Source organism: Cervus canadensis, chromosome 20 (assembly GCF_019320065.1).
Source record: "Cervus canadensis isolate Bull #8, Minnesota chromosome 20, ASM1932006v1, whole genome shotgun sequence".
NCBI lineage: Eukaryota > Metazoa > Chordata > Mammalia > Artiodactyla > Cervidae > Cervus > Cervus canadensis.
Window position 1 is genome coordinate 45,466,674 of NC_057405.1, and position 20,049 is coordinate 45,486,722.

The 20,049-nt window shown below is 39.9% G+C and overlaps 1 protein-coding gene and 1 long non-coding RNA gene across 11 annotated transcripts in view; one reads left to right on the forward strand and one right to left on the reverse strand.

Moving 5' to 3' along the window:
- Positions 1–20,049, forward strand: part of ROS1 (ROS proto-oncogene 1, receptor tyrosine kinase) — a 110,915-nt gene that overhangs the window by 89,230 nt on the left and 1,636 nt on the right. For 6 of the 8 annotated variants that reach the window (XM_043439619.1, XM_043439624.1, XM_043439621.1 and 3 more), the window contains 4 exons: positions 5,488–5,585; positions 5,801–6,004; positions 7,375–7,509; positions 14,946–15,109. In XM_043439619.1, coding sequence (XP_043295554.1) covers positions 5,488–5,585; positions 5,801–6,004; positions 7,375–7,509; positions 14,946–15,109 — 601 coding nt within the window. Of the gene's footprint in view, positions 1–5,487; positions 5,586–5,800; positions 6,005–7,374; positions 7,510–9,350; positions 9,686–14,945; positions 15,110–20,049 lie in introns of those variants that run through there. The other 2 variants (XM_043439627.1, XM_043439626.1) reach the window with 2 other exon arrangements.
- The window catches only part of LOC122422869, an 88,133-nt gene that overhangs the window by 52,454 nt on the left and 15,630 nt on the right, over positions 1–20,049 (reverse strand). The window lies entirely within an intron of this gene.

The following is a 20,049-nucleotide window of genomic DNA, read 5'->3' on the forward strand; positions in this document are numbered from 1 at the left end:
GCACAGGTGGTCGTTGGAAATCCAGTGGCCTGTGTGTGTTGAATCAGGCTCATGGGCGGGGTCGATGTCTCAGCTCCTATGGAATTTGCTTTAGGTCTCAGATGAGAAACACTTGAGACAAAACAAGTAACTAAAATTTAAATCTGTAGTTTTAAAATTTCTGTTTTTTATTTCTATCAAAGTACATGTGCGTGCATGTGTGCTAAGTTGCTTCAGTTGTATCCAACTCTTGGCACTCTATGGACTGTAGCCTGCCAGGCTCCTCTGTCCATGGGATTCTCCAGGCAAGAATACTGGAGTGGGTAGCCATTCCCTTCTCCAGGGGATCTTCTCAACCCAGGGATTGAACCCAGGTCTCCTGCATTGTAGGCAGATTCTTTACCGTCTGAGCCACTAGGGAAACCCATCAAAGTACCCATTATATGCATAAAAAACTGAACTATATGACAAGGTTTATGGTGAAAAATAGGTGTCTGCTCATTCCTTCTGGTGTTTACCTCTGCGTTCCTAAGTGCTCTGTGTATATGGTACACAGTGAGTTTTCAGCCTTGGGGGAAATCTATTGACTGTCTACCATGAGAGGCAAAGATTTAACCCCTTAGTCATGTACCAGCCCAGCCCCATCAGCTCTACACCCAGAAAAACTTCATTTTCCCCATTCTTTGACAGTCACCCCGATTTGCAGATAAATCACCTTTGCAGGTTTACTTTGCTATGCCTATTTAATTATTATTTGATACTCAAATACTATGATTGTGATTTTTCTCTTGAGTAGTTTAATAAATGCCTCTTTCCCCCCATTTGCTTAGCTTTCTATATACCTAAACTTTCTGGCAGAACTGTAATCCTTTCTCAACATGGTTAAATGTATCAGGTAATCCAGCGCCTCACAATTCTTCCCCTGGACACTTCCCTCATGGAGTTGATATGGGCACCTTGTCTTCTATCTCTACAGAGCTGTTATCTAGGGGTTTCCTTCATGTTTACCCTGGTAATTTCCATGTTGGGCCCTTATTTCCTCAATTCCATGACTTTATTCTGTTTTAGAAAAGAGAAAGCAAAGTGGCAAAAATCTCCTTTTTTTTTTTCCACTTTGAGGAAATGTTCTTTTTCATTCCCTCACACTGGATTAATGATTTGCTGTGTTCTAGGTTGAGAATCTCTTTTCCTCAAAACTAAATCCTCTTTGTCTTTGTTTTCTAGCTTCTACAATTGCCTTTAAAACCTTTTGTGCCATTCTGATTCCTGGACAAATGATCAGTGACCTGCTTTTTTGCCCTTCTCTTTGGAAAATTTTAGGAACTTCTCCTTATCTGTGGTGCTTTTTACTCATCTGGATGCTCAGCCTGGAAAATCATGCCTTTCAGTTCTGGGATTTTTTTCATATCATTTCTTTGGCAATTAACTCTTTTTTTTCTTTATTTCTTTGTTCTAAAAATCCTATTATTTGGATAATGGTCATCTTTGTTTTATCCTTTTATTAACTATTTGCTCCTATTTTCTACTCTGTATTTTTGCTCTCAATTCTGGTATATTTCCTCAACTTTGAAATAGAATTTAAAAATTTAATTTTCCACAGCTCATTCTTATATTTTGACTGCCTCTTAAAATAGTATTCTGATTTTTCCATACATGCAAAATCGTCTTTTATCTTTCCTAGGATACTAATTATAGTGGTTTTTTTTTTTAAGTGTTAATTTGCTTTCTACATTGTCTTGACTTCCTTTTTGCCTCTTGTTCTGGGATCTGTTTGTAATGTGAGAAGCTTTTCTCAAATGTGTGGTAATTTGTGGCCGGTCTGCATATTTAATAGTGAGCCCTAAGAAGCTGATTGGAGCCTATGTGTCCAAGCAGCTTCCTTTTGTTGTCAGGTGGGACCCTGCTATTCTGTTGGGGTCCCCTAATGACAGCATCTGGATGTCTTCCCTGGCATATGCCAGTTTCCCCCAGAGAGAAGTCGGCTGGTCTCCTGCCTGGGCAATAAATGCGTGAGCCTCAGTTCAAGGAGTTGAAGCAAGGAAGAGAGCTGGGAGTCTCAAGGCTCAGAATGAGGGTGCGTGTTTAATTCCCTTCTCCGTTTTCAGCACAGAGCCTCAGCATGACTGGTATCTTTGAACTTGGAGTTGTTTTGGTTCTGTGTGAATGTGTGTGTAGTGGGTCGGGGGGTGGGTTGCGGTTTGCAGAGGAAAGCCTCCTGCTGCAGTAAGGGACTCTAGTTAGCCCATAAAACAAGCTTTTAAGTATTCACCTTGCTCTTCACTCTACTTCTCACGCCTGTATTCAGAGATACTTGCTGCCTTCAATTCCAGAGTACTTACAGGGTTCTATAGTGAAAAAAACCTCTTAATTCTTGTCTTCTTCTCTGCAGGCAGCTAGCTTTCACCTCTCTGGGCTCAGCTAAATGACCACGCCTCCATCCGCTTTCCTTCCTCCAAAACGTTGGCTGGTGCTCTATCTATTTTCATCTGTTCACCCTCGTGAGATTATAACATTCCCTCTATAAGGTCACTTTAATAAGGTTTGGGAAGAGACTTTAATAAGAAAGTTTGTCGGTAGATTTCTTCATTTAGTTGTTTGTTGGAGAGAGAAGAGACAATGAAGACGGGCTGAAAGAACTCACAGCGCTGCTTCTCTGTAATGAATCCTATTCAGCTAGTGTCCTAGTGGCTCAGATGATCGGTTCTCAAGTGCACATCAGTCATTCTGCTCTTTCCTGCTGGCTACCCAGGCAGCTTCCACGCTTGTCTCCCTTGCCAGGACCCTATAGGACAGGGTGCCCTTAGGTGCTCAGTGCTAGAATTAAGGTCTGGGGTCCGCAGCAGAGCACCACAGGCTCTAAGCTCTCAACAGGCTAAGTTCATGTGGGGCCAGCCGTCTCTCCACGGAGGGTGCTCAGAGGCACCTTTCTAGATTTGCCACAAGCATCCTTCTCCTCATCCCTGCTCTGAGACTGTTTTGTTGAGTTGAATGCCTAGGGATTGACTGCAACTGGGTTTATAAACCTTGGGCTAGTCCTTCATTTTCAGGACGTTCAGTTTCTGCATCTGTAAAGTGGAATATTGAATCTAAACTTTCTCAATTCCTTTTAACTTTGACATTCTAAGATGTACTAAGATAGAAAAAGTGAAAAAACAAAAAGAGTGAAAAAAGAAGGAAAAAAAAGCTCTATCAAAAAAAGCTCTGCAGATACAAATCTATTATTTGTATCTATAATACACATCCATAGCCAGATACGATTGAATTTGTGAAATTTCTGCTGCATATTTATTTCATTTAATACAACAGTGGGGGATGTGGCAGTTGCTTTCAAGGATCTCGCTGTATGGTAGAGTGGGTAAGTCACGTGTGAATAACTCATTTAAGGTAGAAAGAGAGAAGGTTCATTAGAATGGAGTAGAGAATATACTGCTGAAGCTCACATAAGAGAGAGAGATGTTACCTTCTGGGAAGATGCAAGAAGGTAGCATGATGGAGGTTTTCTGTTTGGGACACAATCAAGGTGTGAGAGAGAACAGTTTCTGAAACTACACCCATATGAGTTATAAAAGGCTTTGACTAGGGATAGACAGAGATAGAGATTCGATACATCTGGAGGGTTGGCAAGAGAAGACAGCTGTCCAGGGTAGCGTCTGGAGTTAGAGAGGCCCAACATGGGGTGATGAGGTGTCCCAGTAGGTTGTCACGGGGACTAATAGGTGTAAGTTTTAGTTAGAAATCCAGGCAGGCAAGGAGCATCCGAAAATCTGTCAGCAGGGAACAAGGCACCAGCCATCAGACTGTCATTCAGGAGGAGGATTCTCTGGGAAGAATGTCTTCAAGAGTAGAGTAGGTTTTGCCAGGAGTAAAGCAGGGTTCTGTTCATCAAGGAACCAGTGAACCTGGTGGGACACCCAGCAGGGACTCAGACACAAGGCTATGGGACAGGCTTCTGGTGAACCATAACAGGGCTGCAGGGGACCGATTCTTGGGAGTAAAATCAGGTCGAGTTATAAGATGCAGGTGTGGTTGAGTGGGATCATGGCAATACTGAGTCCCAGATCATCAGGATTCTTCCTACTCTGGGGACAAGACATGAGCTTGTCAGAGGAGGCAGAGGGAACAATATTTAAGAGCACCCGCCTATGAGGAATCAAGGGATTTCAAGGTTGTGAATCCTTTGAGATGCTCAGTGAAGGATGTTGATGGAAATCAAGCATAGGGAAGGCCTTCCAGGAATGATAGCAGGAATAATGTACAGAGGTTGAGAAATGCAGAGCAGGTATAAGGAACTGCAAATGGCCCAGTGTGACCAAAGCACAGATTGTGGGAGGAGAATCTGTGGAAAATAAATAGATGTGAGGAGAGGCTGGTGCAGCCTGGGGCTTCCACGGAGGCTGTGCTCAGGGATCTCTAATAGATGCTGCGGGCAGTGGGTCACAACAAAGTGAGCTAATTAAAGCACAGGGGGCTGGAGACATGGGGAGTTTGGGAAGCGTCAGATAGGAATGATAAAGGCTTGAAATAGGGTAATTTCAGGGAAATAGTAAGGAACAGACATATGAATATAGCCTCCAGGAAGGAACTTTGAATTTTTTCCACATGGTCCTAATAAAAACTCCAACTGGCTTTTTTCATGTAGAAATCATTGCAGCTAGTACAGGCTCAACTATGTGTTTGTACTGGTTCTCCTAGATGAGAGGAGTAATCTGTGACCTTGAAATAGAAGATTGCTAGCAATTTCTATGGGGCTCTTATGGAGAACAAGCCCATTCTCATGACGGACATTATTGCGTGACATTGGGCCAATAATTAAACTATCATAATTACTACTTATGAGAGCAGCTACTGTTTATTAAGTTCCTGGTATGTCCCACCAGATTACATATCTCATCTCAGATCCAACACAATCAGTCTTATTGTTCCCGTTTTATACATGAGAAAGTGGTTTAGTGCATTAAGCCATGTAAGCAAGTTCACACAACTTCTAAGTAGCAGAAATAGGTTTTAACATGGTCCATTTGACTAACACCCTGAGAGTTTTCCACTGAAGATTCTACATTGCCTTGGCTTATTAAACATAGTCTTATTTATGTATATTTTGGTGGAAAGCCTATAAATATAGCTCTTTTCCTCTTTGTTTGAATTCCTTAACCGTAACTAAAAATTCCTTTAAAACATCATATATATGCAGTCATATGTATGCGTGAATGCTAAGTCGCTTCAGTAGTGTCCGACTCTTTGCGATCCTATGGACACCCCAGGCTCCTCTGTTCAAGGGATTCTCCAGGCAAGAATATTGGAGTGGGTTGCCGTGCCCTCTTCCAGGGGATCTTCCTAACCCAGGGATCAACCTGTGTCTCTTAAACCTGTCTTCTGCATCTCTTAAACCTGTCTCCTGCATTGGCAGGAGGGTTCTTTACCTCTAGTGCCACCTGGGAAGCCCAGCCATATCTATATATATAGTGCAAACTGGAAAAGTGCCTCTAATTTTTATTTTGTTTCCTACAGTTTCATGGTCCTTTACTCACCTTGGTTGACCTCGTGGACCTATGTGTAGATATTTCAAAAGGCTGCGTCTACTTGGAGCAGATGCACTTCATTCACAGGTATAGTGACTTTCTGGATACCGGGTTCTTATGAATATTGATACAATAATCACCTTAGTTTGGGTGAAACTTACAAGATAATTAACATTTTCATTCCTTCAAAATAGCAATACTTTCTATTAAAATCTCTCTTCTCTCCAGACTTACTAGTGTTGCTTGTCTGATCTCTGGAACTTTATTGTTATTATTATTATTAAATATAGCTTCTGCTATAGGGATCTGGCAGCTCGGAATTGCCTTGTCTCCATGAAAGACTATACCAGTCCATCACGGATAGTGAAAATTGGGGACTTTGGACTTGCGAGGGACATCTATAAAAACGATTACTATAGGAAGAGAGGAGAAGGTCTGCTCCCTGTTCGGTGGATGGCTCCAGAAAGTTTGATGGATGGAATTTTCACTACTCAGTCTGATGTATGGTGAGCTTACAGGGCACAGAGAAACGTGGGCAGCACCATCAGATATCGGAGCCAGAGGGACCTCAAAAGGTCATCTTGTTTCGTATGTGAGAAAACACAAGACCGTAGAGGTTGAGTGATTTTCCTCAAGCTAAAGTGAAAGCTAGAGGGCAAGAAGAGGCTAGTCCTGGGTCTCAGCAGTTTATACCAATTCTTTTTGATCCTTTAGCTTACTGGTGTATGTTCAAGAGATCCATTTACTTCAACTATCTTATTACTCTTCAAAAATGTAGAGGCTATGACTAATAGGAATTGGCACCTATGAATTAGTGTCCAAGTTTGTGTCCAAATGCCTACTATTTTGGGATGTTTGGTCATTAATTTATAAGCAGAATTTAAACCATGGATCTCAAAAAGATTAGGACATGAGGGAGGTTTGGACAGCTCTTTATTATTTGAATAGAACCCCTCATTTTTGCTTGTTGACCCCAAACTTTTGATTAGAGCTGCTCAAAATGTAAAGATGTATCCAGTAACTTAAAAAGTAATTTTTAAAATTTATTTATTTGGCTATGCTGGGTCTTCGTTAATGCTTGGGCTTTTCTCTAGATGCGGTGAGCGGGCGCTACTGGAACGGGGGCTGCTACCTCGTTGTGGTGAGCGGGCTTCTCATTGCTGTGGTTTCTCTTGTTGCGGAGCACAGGCTCTAGGGCCCTCGGGCTTCAGTAGTTGTGGCTTGTGGGCTCAGCACTTGTGGCTCCCGGACTGAAGAGCACAGACTCAGAAGTTGTGGCACACCAGCTTAGTTACCCTGAGGCATGTGGGATCTTTCCGGACCAGGAATCAAATCCTTGTCACTTGCATTGGCAGACAGATTCTTCACTAGGGAAGCCCTCCAGTAACTTTTAAGCTGGACTGGACCTTTGCAAAATTGGAGATAAGATAAAGTTGGCCCTCAGTGTTGCCGCTTTTTATTCATGCCTTCCCTCTCCACGTTTGCTAGCACTCAAACTCACGTGGATGAAAAGCTTTCTTGCTCACCCCTACTGTGTTTACACAATGAAGCTATGAAAGCCATAGGTAACGGAGGTCTGCGGTGCAGGTTCAGCCAGGAAGGAAGAGCAAAGTGTGTGTGTGTGTGTGTGTGTGTGTGTGCGCGCCCCTGCTAAGCCTTCCTATCACCTTTGAAGTGTTGCTAGTAGGCAGCTGCTTGTTCTACTTTTTCTTGAGGTTGACTTGCTTTTAAGTTTCCCATTTGCCTTTTATGGGGCCAATAATGCCAATCACAAAGTAGACTCTTGATAGCCCCAGGAATAATTATGTTGGAAAAACTACTGTAAACATGATGTTTGTAATAAGTATAATTAAAGCAAATTGTTGAATATCCTTAGGTCTTTTGGAATTCTGATTTGGGAAATTTTAACTCTTGGTCATCAGCCTTACCCAGCTCATTCCAACCTTGATGTTTTAAACTATGTGCAAACAGGAGGGAGACTGGAGCCACCAAGAAATTGTCCTGATGATCTGTAAGTTAATTATGTTCCCATAAGCATCTCAAGAACAAAAACACACGTACATGCATTCTTATGCCTCATTGGTATGGTATTTTTAAATAAAAACTGGAGTTCATGTATTTGTATATCCTATTTAAAATGTAAATTGATTGTGACATTTAACTCACTAAATATATGATGATTTCTTTTTATTTATATACATATACACACATAATACTTTACTTCAGAAGCAAAATCTAGAAGAACAGAATATGTTTATACTCTTGGTTAAGTGAATTCTAATAAGTAAACAAAAGCTCTTTGTGTGTTTGTGTGTGTGTCACACACATACTCATTTTATTTTGGAACATCAGATTTGACTAACATCTTAACCTGCATATTTAGAGGTTCTCTTAAATAGCAATATATTGTTTAAAAGCTGAATTGCTTTTGTTAATAAAGCTGATATTGGTGTATACTACTACTAAAAATATACAACAACCTATATAGGTTGTTATCTATTTATGAACTTAACATAGAGTTAAGTATTAAAGACTCTATCAAATTGGTCCTGGCAACTACTGAATTCTAATAGATTTTTGATCCTTGGAACAGTCTGTGATTTTGATCTAATTATAAAGGGAAAACAAACCAGGTTATTTTGCTGTGGACTAATCTACCTTCTTGTGAACAACCTTTTAGCAGAAATAGGAAGTCTTGACACTTTTCCTACAAGGTGTCTTACCCAAGATGTTTCTGAAAGAACATAGAATCAACAAGTATAAACTCCTCTGTTGTATGTACTGCACCATGCTACAGATTGTGTGGAATACAGAGGTGTTTAAACCAGAGCCACGGCTCTTCAGCATCTCCAAATGTATTTTAAAAGAACAGACACACACATGGAGCAGTTGGATAACAAGCCAACATGTAATAACGTGCTAAACTGTGTGGTACAGAGAAGTGCAAAAGGAATTAGCAGTATGCGGATACGCACCACGGCTGTGCTGCCTTGACTATGCTGTGTTATTTAGAGGATTATTCAGACTGGAGCCAAAAGATGATTAAGAACTGGGCACCTTGGTTGGATGTTCTGTGGGTGAATGTTTTTGTATTATTTAAGTCTTCCAGCTCGAAGAAGATTGGAATCACTGTCTGTTTCTGATTTAGCTTTTATAGCCTCTGGGATATTTACAGAAGGATCAGTTATACACATATCTGAACGAGTTTGGTGGCAGTGCCTAAAAATATGATTCATGATCCTTTGGGGGGCAGATGGAAAAACTTCTATAAGTTAGGGGTAAGAAATTTATACAAAATTTTTAAAAGTTAGTCTAGGGCTTGAGGAAAAAAAAAAAAAACCCTAGCATTCCTAAGTATGAAATATATTTGTATCAAGTAGTTAGCAAACTAATCACTGTTTTGCAGCTCTTATACATCTATTGAATACTCATAAAATTTTCCCCAAATTTCAGTTGCACAAAATTTTCCTTGTGCTGTTAGAATTCTATTTGGCACATCTTCCCCTCTAGGGGGTAATGTATCTCATCATAATTATGCATTTCTTTTTTTTGATAGGCACTCTAGGAATCACTGAATTATACATTTTGATTAATGTGTTCATTCTGTTTGGGGAGGAGGAAGGTAGATAGTTAATTGTCCTATTGTAAGGAAGAAAAATGCAATTATGTTGAACTTTGCCCTCTCCAAAGGTATCCAGAAATTTAACTAGAAGGAGGAGGAAGAAGGAGTGCTAGAAAAGTTCTAGAAAAATATTCCTGATTATGAGTGAAAAAAGATAATGTTCTATATGATTTTATCTTGAGTAATTATTCATTTGGATATATTATTGCTCTAATTTTATGAAAATATAGTTTCCTTGAAGGCAAAATTTCCATTGCTGATTTTGAAGTTCATTTGAACATCAGTAATTAAAAAACAAACAACGCTCCACACCCTCCAAAGGCTGCCTGCTTCAGATCCCCAGGAAGGGTTAACGATCCATGGCCGACTAGGAAGACAAGCCCTGCTAAGGAAATGGAGCTCTCAGCGATGCCATTCATCTGGCCACGGCCTTAAGTTGTCATGATAAAGATTAACTACTCTCCTTAGAGAACAGAGGAAACTGATTTTTATTTGAAGCCTCTCTCTGGGATCACAGGCCAGCTTAGAGGGTTGAAAGTCTGCGCTGAGCCGATCTGCACCTTCCATTCACTGCTTAAATGCTCCGCACCTGGATGCACTCTGGGTCAGGTGAGCCCTTAGACGGCTACGCTGTGCTTAGCTATTAATGGAATGTGCGAGTTCAGAGCATTCCCGCCCTTCGCTCCATAGTCTGGGATGTATGGTGCAAAGCGCAGTCCTCAGTGTTCCCTTCAGCTTTTAGTTTGCACAACAAGCTTAACACTCTCAGGAATAAATGGGATCAAAGGGCAATCTACATCAAGTGAGAGCTCTTTGGGGTTCTCGGCCACAGGTATCACAGGGGAAACTGGAGTTACTGGAGAGTCTCTCCAATGCAGGAGGTCACAATAGAGAACATGGAGGCTCACCATCTTATTTTTACTTTAAGAATATGTATAAGTGTTAGTTGCTCCATCATGTCTGATTCTTTGGGACCCCATGGACTGTAGCCTGTCAGGCTCCTCTGTCCATGGAATTCTCCAGGCAAGAATACTGGACTGGGTGGCCTTTTCCTTCTCCAGGGGATCTTCCTGACCCAGGGATCGAATCCAGGTCTCTTGCATTGCAGACAGATTCTTTACCATCTGAACCACCAGGGAAGCCCAAGAATATGTATATCTGGATGTTAATTGCATCTTTCCAGGATTGCATATAATAAGTAAGGGAATTTTTCAAATCTGAATCTAATGTGATTTGCTTAAACCCCTATTAATTAACCTCCTCTTAATTCTGAAAGATGCCATGCAGTTTTCATCTGTTGAATTTCAATTGCTTTATGAATCCAAGAACTTTACTCATAAAAACTAATAATGAACATGGTTAATGAGTGCTATTTTGGAAAAAATTGAAGCAAAGAGGGGTAATAGGGTTGGTATGGTGAATGGAAGAATTCGAACTGAAGCACTTAGCTAAATGAGATATTTCAAGTATCGGAGTATCTGTTTAGAGGTAGAAACAGCCCAGGTAAATTTTAACAAAATTGAAGGACCTGTCACTTTATTTAGACTAATATGATTGAATATTTGTAACTATAACTTGGTAAAAGTATTTAATGGATGATATTGAATTGTGACAAGTGAAGAAAGACCCCTATTTGTAAGGAAAGACTCCTATACCAAAGAAATAGTTGTTAATTTACAAGATGCAAGAAATGCATTTTTTTGGGGTCTGATAATATTTAAAAGCCTAGTCATCTATTCCATTGCCATTTTCATATTGTTTAAGAGCACAAGTTATGTGTGTGCTCAGTCTGACTCTTTGAGACCCCATGGACTATAACCTGCTCTGCTCCTCTGTCCATAGGATTTCCCAGGCAAGAATACTGGAGTGGGTTGCCATTTCCTTCTCCAGGGGATCTTCCCGACCCAGGGATCGAACTCACGTGTCTTGTGTCTCCTCCATTGGCAGGCAGGTTCTTTACCACTGCACCACCTGGGAAGCCTGAATAAGTTGAACTCTTTACTTTTAAATGACTATTGCTTTAAGGAGTGTGCCTCTTTTCTTAATCTAGGGCATTCCGGTACTCATTTGACCCTGGACAGTGGGAGAGAAAAGTTTTATATATTTATCAGGTCATTTGTTTTTGCCATTAGAGAGTTAAGCAGAATAATGTAAATTAAAGCCTCCACACATGAAAAACTAGGGATATCTGCTTAAATAACTTACATAAATTAAACTTTTGCAGGAAAGTGGGAGTGGGTGAGGTGCAGAGGAGAAGGGGCAATTGTCTGGGTGCTTTCTGTCCTCTCTCCCTCCTTCCTTTTCCTCCTTCCTTCTCACTCTATCATCTTCATTAAGTGTCTTGAATACTTTGTAGAATGAAGTGGATTATAAATAAGGGAAAAACTTCATAACGGAAATATGACAAGTCTTGGGAGATTCAACGTATCCTTTGGTAATATCTCAGAATTACGACTTTGTTTTAGAAGAGGTTAGGTTTCTGGTGGCAAGTTACACTTTACTTTCTCCTTCCACCTGTGTGCTTAGTCAGTCAGTTGTGCTCAGCTCTCTGTGGCCCCACAGACTGTAGCCTGCCAGTCCACAGAATTTTCCTGGCAAGAATACTGGAGGGGGTTGTCACTTCCTACTCCACAGACTCTTCCTGATCCAGGAATAGAACCTACATCTCTTGCGTTTCCTACAATGGCAGGTGGATTCTTTACTGGTAACACCACTTTAGAAGTCCACCCTTAGGTCAGTCATTAAGATTCTATTTTAAATATTGGTTTGAATTCCATGATCGAGTATCAGTTACATGATATTATTTCACAGTTGAATTGTCCTTCTTTGAGTTATTTGTTTCATTCCTGTTGCTAAATGCCAAAGATTATAAAGCAATATGTAAAGGATTAGGTTCTTAGTGATGACTCTAATCTATAAAAAATACAGCCATGTTCAGTACTCTATATCCAGAATGTAAATTGTAATATAAATGAAAAGTCATCAGATCAATACTGAAAAAGATCAGTATTAGGTTTCTCTATAATACTCTGATATTGAGTATTACCACTGACCTGAGGTGCTTGTCAAGAAATAAAAGAGATGGAAGTGGAGTTTTTGTGCCACATATAGGTATTACTATTCAATCAATACCTATGACGATTTCTGGGTCATTGTCCCCTAGAGATTGAATGTATTCTCACTCCATAGTCATTGCTTTAGTCCACCATCATCGCTCACCTAGTGTTCTCTAATAACTTCCTTGCTTCCAACTTGCACCTCTACAATCAATTCTCCATATATATCAGCTACAGTCATCCTTTAAAAATGTAAAGATCATGCCCGCTTAAAAATCTTTGACAGCTTCCATTGTGTTGCATAAAATCTAGCGCCAAGGCTGATCTTTGACCTTTGTGATCTCGCCTTCCTCTCTGGCCTCATCTGTTACACTCTCCCACTCAGGGACTGCTCTATAGCCAATACTGGCTGTCCTTCGCATTCTAAAATGTGCCAAGTTCTTTCCAAAGTTAGGAATTTACACATGCTTTTGCCTCTTCTAGTGTGTTCCCTGACTTTCATCCCCACCCAGTTCCCATGACTAGCATCTTATTTTTCTACAGCGTTCATTGGCTTAAACGTCACCTTTGCAGAAATTCTTCTATGAACAACTTACCAAAAATGTTCCATCTCTAATTAGAGTTCACATTTGTTTTCTATAGTACCATTTTTAGAACTTAACATTTTTATTTATATATTTATCTGTTGATATGGTAGTACTAAAATTTTTAAATACTTCCCAGTTTATGTTTCTTTACTAGTGTTTCTCTCTCTGCCCCCAGTCAGCCTTCTAGCTCCAGAGAGTGAAAGAAGAGAGCAGGTACTGACCTTTTTAGTGAGTCAGCAGACTTGGAAACGATGCTTAGAGCAGAGAGCGGGTTATGTAGAATCTTTTAGCTCCTTGTTAGTTTGCTAAATGGCAATTTTGAGCTACTAAACCTATAATTCTATATAATCTAATAAGCAAGAAGAATTGAAGAGAAACTCCCCTCCTTCTGAGCTCTGGACAAGGGGAGGAAGAGGAAACTTTGACAGAGATAGGAGTGTGAAGATGTTGCATATTTAGGTCCTGAAACCTCTGGAGGCTTCAGTTAGATGAGGTGTGTCTGCTCCCCCAGACACAGGAAGCAGCTGCCTGCTCCTCCCAGCCTGGCAGGATGGCAAGGAGATCCTTGAGCAAGGACCCCCCACATTGACAGGGACACTCAGCATCCTGAGTAGGATGGACTGGCACGTCCAGACAGAGAACATGTAGCTTGAACTTCCAAGCCTCCTTTGTTTCCCTGTGTAAAGTGAACATTTTGTTGAAAGCTATAACTTCGGTTAGGGAGCATCCTGTAGGCATGCAGCAGAAACAGGAAAGGATTCCCTGAGCCTTGTTAGCAGATGTAGGATGTGATGCAGTCTCAGAGAGGCCTGCAGCTAGAGAGAGAAACGGGAGGACCAGTTCCGTGAGAAGGACCAAAAAGAGCAGGTAAAGAGATCATGGATTGCAGATAGCAGCCGATGCCTGCAGGATGGACCAGACCAGTCGCTCCTTATGGAATTCCTCATCATTCCACTCTGAGACTAGAGAAGGCCTGGAGGGCACAGTGGGGCCCAAAGCATCCTTCACGGGGCCAGTACAGCTCATTCAAATCCTGACACCCCCTTGGAGAGGAAGACAGAGGGAGTAGGAATGGCCTGAAGATAAGAGACAGCGAGTTATTAGCCATAAAAGACTGAGGATTACCTAAAAAGGGTGGTTTTCAGAACAGACTAGTTTATAACTGGAATTGTTCTAAATGAAGTTAATTTTCTTCTGCTGGGTGGGGCTTTGAGAATCAGTTACAAAGCTATCAAAAGAGTTATCTTTTCCCCCTGTTCCTGTGAATTGTAGTGGGTAAATTTTGCCACCCTCTTATATGTGCTTTATATATCATATGAGGACAGGAGCCATACTGACACATCTCTTAATCTTGATATTCTGCTCATATATAATGTGTCCAGCAGATCTTTGCTGAATGAATGAATGAACTCATTCATTCATTGAGAGTTCTGTACAGACATGTCTTAGACAATCACTAAGGAAAAGATAATATTAAACAACCAGCTATTTATGGCCAGGGGAACTGAGCATCTTAATTAACCTGACAATGAAGAAACGGATCTGATTTCTGGCTCTGGTTCTGCCACTAAATATCTGTGTGGCTTGGAGTACATCTTAGATTTTGTTTCAGATATCAATGTATAAATGTAAAATTTAATCTCAGCTTCTTCAATAATTTGTATAGCTGTTGGTTTTCTTATTGGTTCGGTAAACATTTTCTAACTGTATATTTATCTATTTATTTGATTAACAATTGTTAAATGTTGGCCTTTCAGAAGGAAGAAGTTTTCTAATAAAGGTAGTTATATTGCCAGCAACTGTTATCTTCCTGACCCGTGGCTCAGCGGTAAAGAATCTGCCTGCAGTACAGGAGACATGGGTTTGACTCCTGGATTGGGACGATCCCCTGGAGAAGGAAATGTATTCCTGCCTGGGAAACCCTACTGACAGAGGCACCTGGCCGGCTACCGTCTGTGGGGTTGCAAAAGAGTCAGACTTGACTGAGCAACTAAACAACAACAAGAAATTAAATAAATAAGAAACAAAAGCTTTTGTTCTGGTTCAGTTATATTAATTATGGAAAACTTGGCAATAACTCAAATTCTTTTCCTTCTGAAATGACCTTACCCAGGTTATCGTTAATGGCTACCTAATGATATCCAGTCACCCTTTACTTTCATGTCTTTACTCATATATCCAGGTGGAATTTAATGACCCAGTGCTGGGCTCAAGAACCTGACCAAAGACCTACCTTCCATAAAATTCAAGAACAACTTCAGTTATTCAGAAATTTTTCCTTAAAGAGTATTTCTCAATGCAGAGGAGAAGCAAACCCCAGTGGAGTCATAAATGAAGGCTTTGAAGGTAAGTTTGATTCTTCCTCAGAATTTCTGGGTTTTCTTTCCAGTGTTAACTGAACAAGGTCAAAATGGGATGTACCTGGAAGATACCTTCCAATTCACAGGAGGAATAATATACTGGCACCATCCTCATAATTAAGTATTTGTTATCCTCCTCTTTGAAAGTAATTTTGGTTTGTTCATTACATTAAAAAAGTAATAATAATGATATGGCCCCTGGATTTATAACCTAAGATAGTAAGGAAGAGAATTAACACATTAGACTCTATTTTCATGAGGCCTGTTCTCTTCATTCTCCACTTCTCATGCCAGTTTGGACCCCAATGTCAGAGATGAGTTAATTACAGTTGATGGTACGTTATCATCGTTGGTCTATGCAGGGTTTCTCTTTCATTTGTTGGTTTAGTCCCTTATATCTGTGTTCCTCTTCTGTTCTATTTCTTCTCTCTACCTGTCAGGTGGCCATTAATGTGTCTCTGTTAATTTGTATGTTTTCTACAAAATGTGTATTGTATGCATGGATACTTTAGTGCTATACAGTGCTTCTCTTCTTCCTTTTCACATTAATACTGTGTCTTTAAAAGTCATCCATGTGTGTATATCTAATCTAGTACTTCAAACTGCCTAGTTAGTTTGCTGTGATTATTGTAGTGGGTCCTACCCTGATAAAGGCTAGTGTAATTCCACCTCGGTATTTTGGTATTAAAACACAATAGTCACTTACTTCATTTCCAAAGACAGATTTATAATACATTTGCCTAACTGGCTGCAGAAAAATAAATTTTAACATGATCCTTTCCAGCTGTTCGTAAACTCCATCACATAATTAAAAGTTCACAGGACCTTTTTCTTTTTTTTTCAAATGCAAACATTCTTGCTTAGAAATAAACCTGGCAAGATGGACCATGACTCAGAATCCCTTGGAAATTAAGCCTCTTGGCTCAGCACTGATTGATTATATAATGGCTGATTGTTGCCCTGGAGGCATCTCTCTACAGTGGGACCTTCGCCTTGAGTGATGCACTTGACTAATAATAGCAGGGAAAAATAAGAAGCCCAGGATGACTATCTGCTTGTCTTGTTTGCTGTGTTTCTAACTACACATTTTGAATAAATTTTGATCCATGACATGAATGGAGATAAGACTCTGATCGTGAGACTTCTTTAACATGAACAGCTAAGTGACAATTTGGAAAGAGATGTGCTTTGAGCATACATCCCGATCCTCCTCAGAATAAGCCTTGTTTATAATCTCACATTGGCGCTATCTGCTATCTCATCATGAAGCTGAGCTGATGATTCTGAGAGTATCAGTGGTAGAAGACAGAAGACTGACTGACTTTTCTTGGTGGGCACTGAGAGAAGTCAGAATGGGAAGAGGAAGGTTGTCATGGAAATTGAAAAGAGAGACTCAGAGTCAGGAATGGTCAAACGCTGCAGAGAAAAAGAGTTCTGTGGGGATATGAGGAATTTACAGTTGACTTGTGTTATATTTCAAAATTCAGCTCTGCTCACAAAAGCCTTTGCTTTTAATGTGTACAGACATTTGTAAAAAAAAAAAAACAAATAGCAAAGGCTGCCATAATGGGTGTTAGAAGGCCTGAGAGCTTAGCTTTACCTTAGGGTCTACCAGATGTCTCCATGAACCCTTACAGAAATCTTTTTACCATGTAGCATTACCTAGTTCATCTATGAAGCTGAAGTAATACCAAACTGCTCACGGTATCTATTAAGGACAAATCCCTTTTAATGAATGGCTTTTAATTGCAATACTATATAACTTTATTTCAGCACTTTTGAATATACCACTTGTGCTATTTAACTCATTAAATCCTTACAATAGCCCTATGAAGTGGGCATTATAATATTACCATTTTACAAATGAAAAGACTGAGGTTAGTAACTTGCCCATGGTCATCCTGCTGAATGGGGCTGGAGCAGGACTCTATTCTAGAGCCTGTACTCTCAGACTTCACAGAGTGGCAGCTAAGGCAAGGAAACTTTGTTATCTTTAGTGTTCTGCATAGCTAGGGGTAGTGAAAGAATTTGCTACTTTTGGCCTGCTAGAAAATCTGTCCTGGTTATATCTAATTTATTGAGGCGCCAAGTTGTTGACAGACTGAATTAAAATTCTAAAGGATATTTTTAAAAAATAGAGAAGCAGACATAACTAGGCAGAATAAGGATACTGGAAGAGGTTAACAGGGAATATAATCAAACTCTAATAATTTTTTAGAAACAAGTCTGTTCCATGACGGATATATGATTTTGGTAACAAGAGAAATTCACATTCTGAAATCTACAACAAATGTAAATCGTGACCACAAGGAATGGAAAGATATATGGGGAATCACCTTTTTTGATAATTGGCATGTGACGGAACAAAAGTGACAGAGAAATGAGATGAAATAGAATGAAAAGCAGAGGTTGAATATATGCAAAGGATAGAAATCATAGAAGTCACTTTAAGGCAAGCTTACACTTAATTGACTTTTAAGTAAAAGAATGTGTTTAATAACAGTTTGCTGTTTTGCAGACTGATGGATGTATTTAACAAAGCAGTAAGAAGTTGTCTTTGTTATTGTCAGAGATATATAAGAAGACAAGTAAAGCCACTAGGAGGACTTTCTTGAAAAAAAAAAAAAAAAGGAGGGGGGCATTAGGATTAAGGGAGCAACAATACCATGCCTATGCTATGGTCCTACTGACCTAATGGGGTGGAGAGGGGATAGAGAGAAGATTAGTAACATATCTGGGCATCTAGTAAAAATATCCTAGTGACTTCATCCAAACATTTGTGTAAACATCACCTCATCAGTCCCAGAGAGTTCTACAGGAAACAAATCTAAATGCTCCTCTGCTGTTCTAAACATAGCCAGTCAGCCGGCATATGTCTCGTCTGTAAATACCCTGTCTTACTTGGAAGTCTTTATTTTAATATTTCCCTCTTAAACCAAGGGTTGCCAAGTGCATGCCGTCTTTGCTCAGGATCTCTGCTCTAAGAACCTGCAAGTTTTCTATTTAGTAGTTTTAAAATCAAAATAAACAACCCGCCCCATCTCTCATAAATTCCTTATGCAATAAGAAGATGTACTCATTGCTGAAAGCTTGCCAGGGTCAAGTTACTAAATATTGTCCTAAGTACTATGAAGAGATGAAATAGTGAGCTAATGATTTTTCTTTGACATATTGCACCAGAATTTGTAAAAATAGAATTTATTTGCCTTATGGAAAAGAATTTTTTTCCAGTGTAGGCAAAAAAATTAAGTCATGTTTCCCAATATACTATTTAATGAGCCAAAGGTATGGCAGTGAAGCGGCTGATAATGTGAGTACCTAGACCTGTGTTATAAGCATATGTTTTTGTTGAAATTTAAACTCCTTTAGCCTAATTTCTTTAAGCCCTTCAGGAATATCATCCTAATTTTCTCAATAATCTGGGCCACTGGGCAGTTTAATCCTATTTCTTCCTATCATTTTTTGATATTTTTATTGCTATTTTCATGCATAGCAAGTTATTCTTATGCATTTCTCAATGGCTATCAGTACATATTGACAATAATCATAACAGTTGGATCCTTCCATATATATTCAGCACATAGGCACTAACCAAATTCAACATCTGATAAGCTTATTTTTGTGGGGGAGATATTTTAGAATAACTGACTATTCACATGGTTTGAAATATACTAGAATGATATCGGAATAATGAAGAGGAACATGGGGTGATACCAAGGAGCCTGCAGCCTGGCCTCTGTGTTATTCAGCAGTGGGGGAGGGCCTGAAAAACGAAATAAACACCTACTAAGACAGAGCAAGAACAGTGATTCATATGTTTTTATAATAAAATAAGCTTTGTAGTTCAGATTTGGAACTTGGTAATAGGTGTGTGCATGTGTGCTAAGTCACTGAGTCATATCTGACTCTTTGGGACCCCATGGACTGTTATTAGCCCGCCAGGCTCCTCTGTCCACAGGGATTCTCCAGGCAAAAATACTGGAGTGGGTTGCCATGCCCTACTCCAGGGAATCTTCCTGACCCAGGGATCAAAACCATGTCTTCTGTGTCTCCTGCATTGCAGGCAGATTCTTTATCGCTGAACCACTGGGGAAGCCCTGGTTAATAGGTAGATCCATTAAATTCCATCAGGGAATAAATACGTGCAATGGTGCCTCCCTTCATCCTTTGAAATTGTTTAAATTTTTCCGGTATTTCAATTTAAATACATTCCAAATAAATCGAGCCTGGGGTATGCACAGAAGCTTGGCAGCCAGACTGGTCTCACCCACACATTTGGATGCTCTTGTGCTGGAAGTATCATTAGGAGAAAGGGAGGGACCTTCATCTATTGACTGAAATGTTTCTGATTTGTAAAATGTGATGCTATGTGAATGGACAGTTATATTTCTGACTGTAAACTTTTCATCCAGGCAGTAACACTCAGGGATTGGAAAACATGGATAAAAAACAAATAATTCCTACAATATACATGTGTATGTTTATCTTGTAGATTCCCTAGAATTTTGTGGAATGTTTCAGAAACTCTGCTATTAGGTTTCAATAGAATTTTTATATGTTTCTAAGTAAGAAGGTCAGTCTTTATTTTTTTATTTTTATTTTTCATTTATTTTTGTTAGTTGGAGGCTAATTACTTTACAATATTGTAGTGGTTTTTGCCATACATTGACATGAATCAGCCATGGATTTACATGTGTTCCCCGAAGGTCAGCCTTTAAGTAAGAAAGAAAATAATATGAGCACAGTTGTGAAGAAGGTCAGATTTCCCTCTGACTATCCGTTTTTCTGCAGGCACCCCCACCTCGCACATGTGCGTCTGGAGTCAGCCCCTCTCAAGGACTCCGGTAGGGTACACTGCCCACTGCCTCCTCTGCACACAGCATGGCAGCTCCTCTCTCTGCCTGGGGAGGTGAATGTGAGGACAGA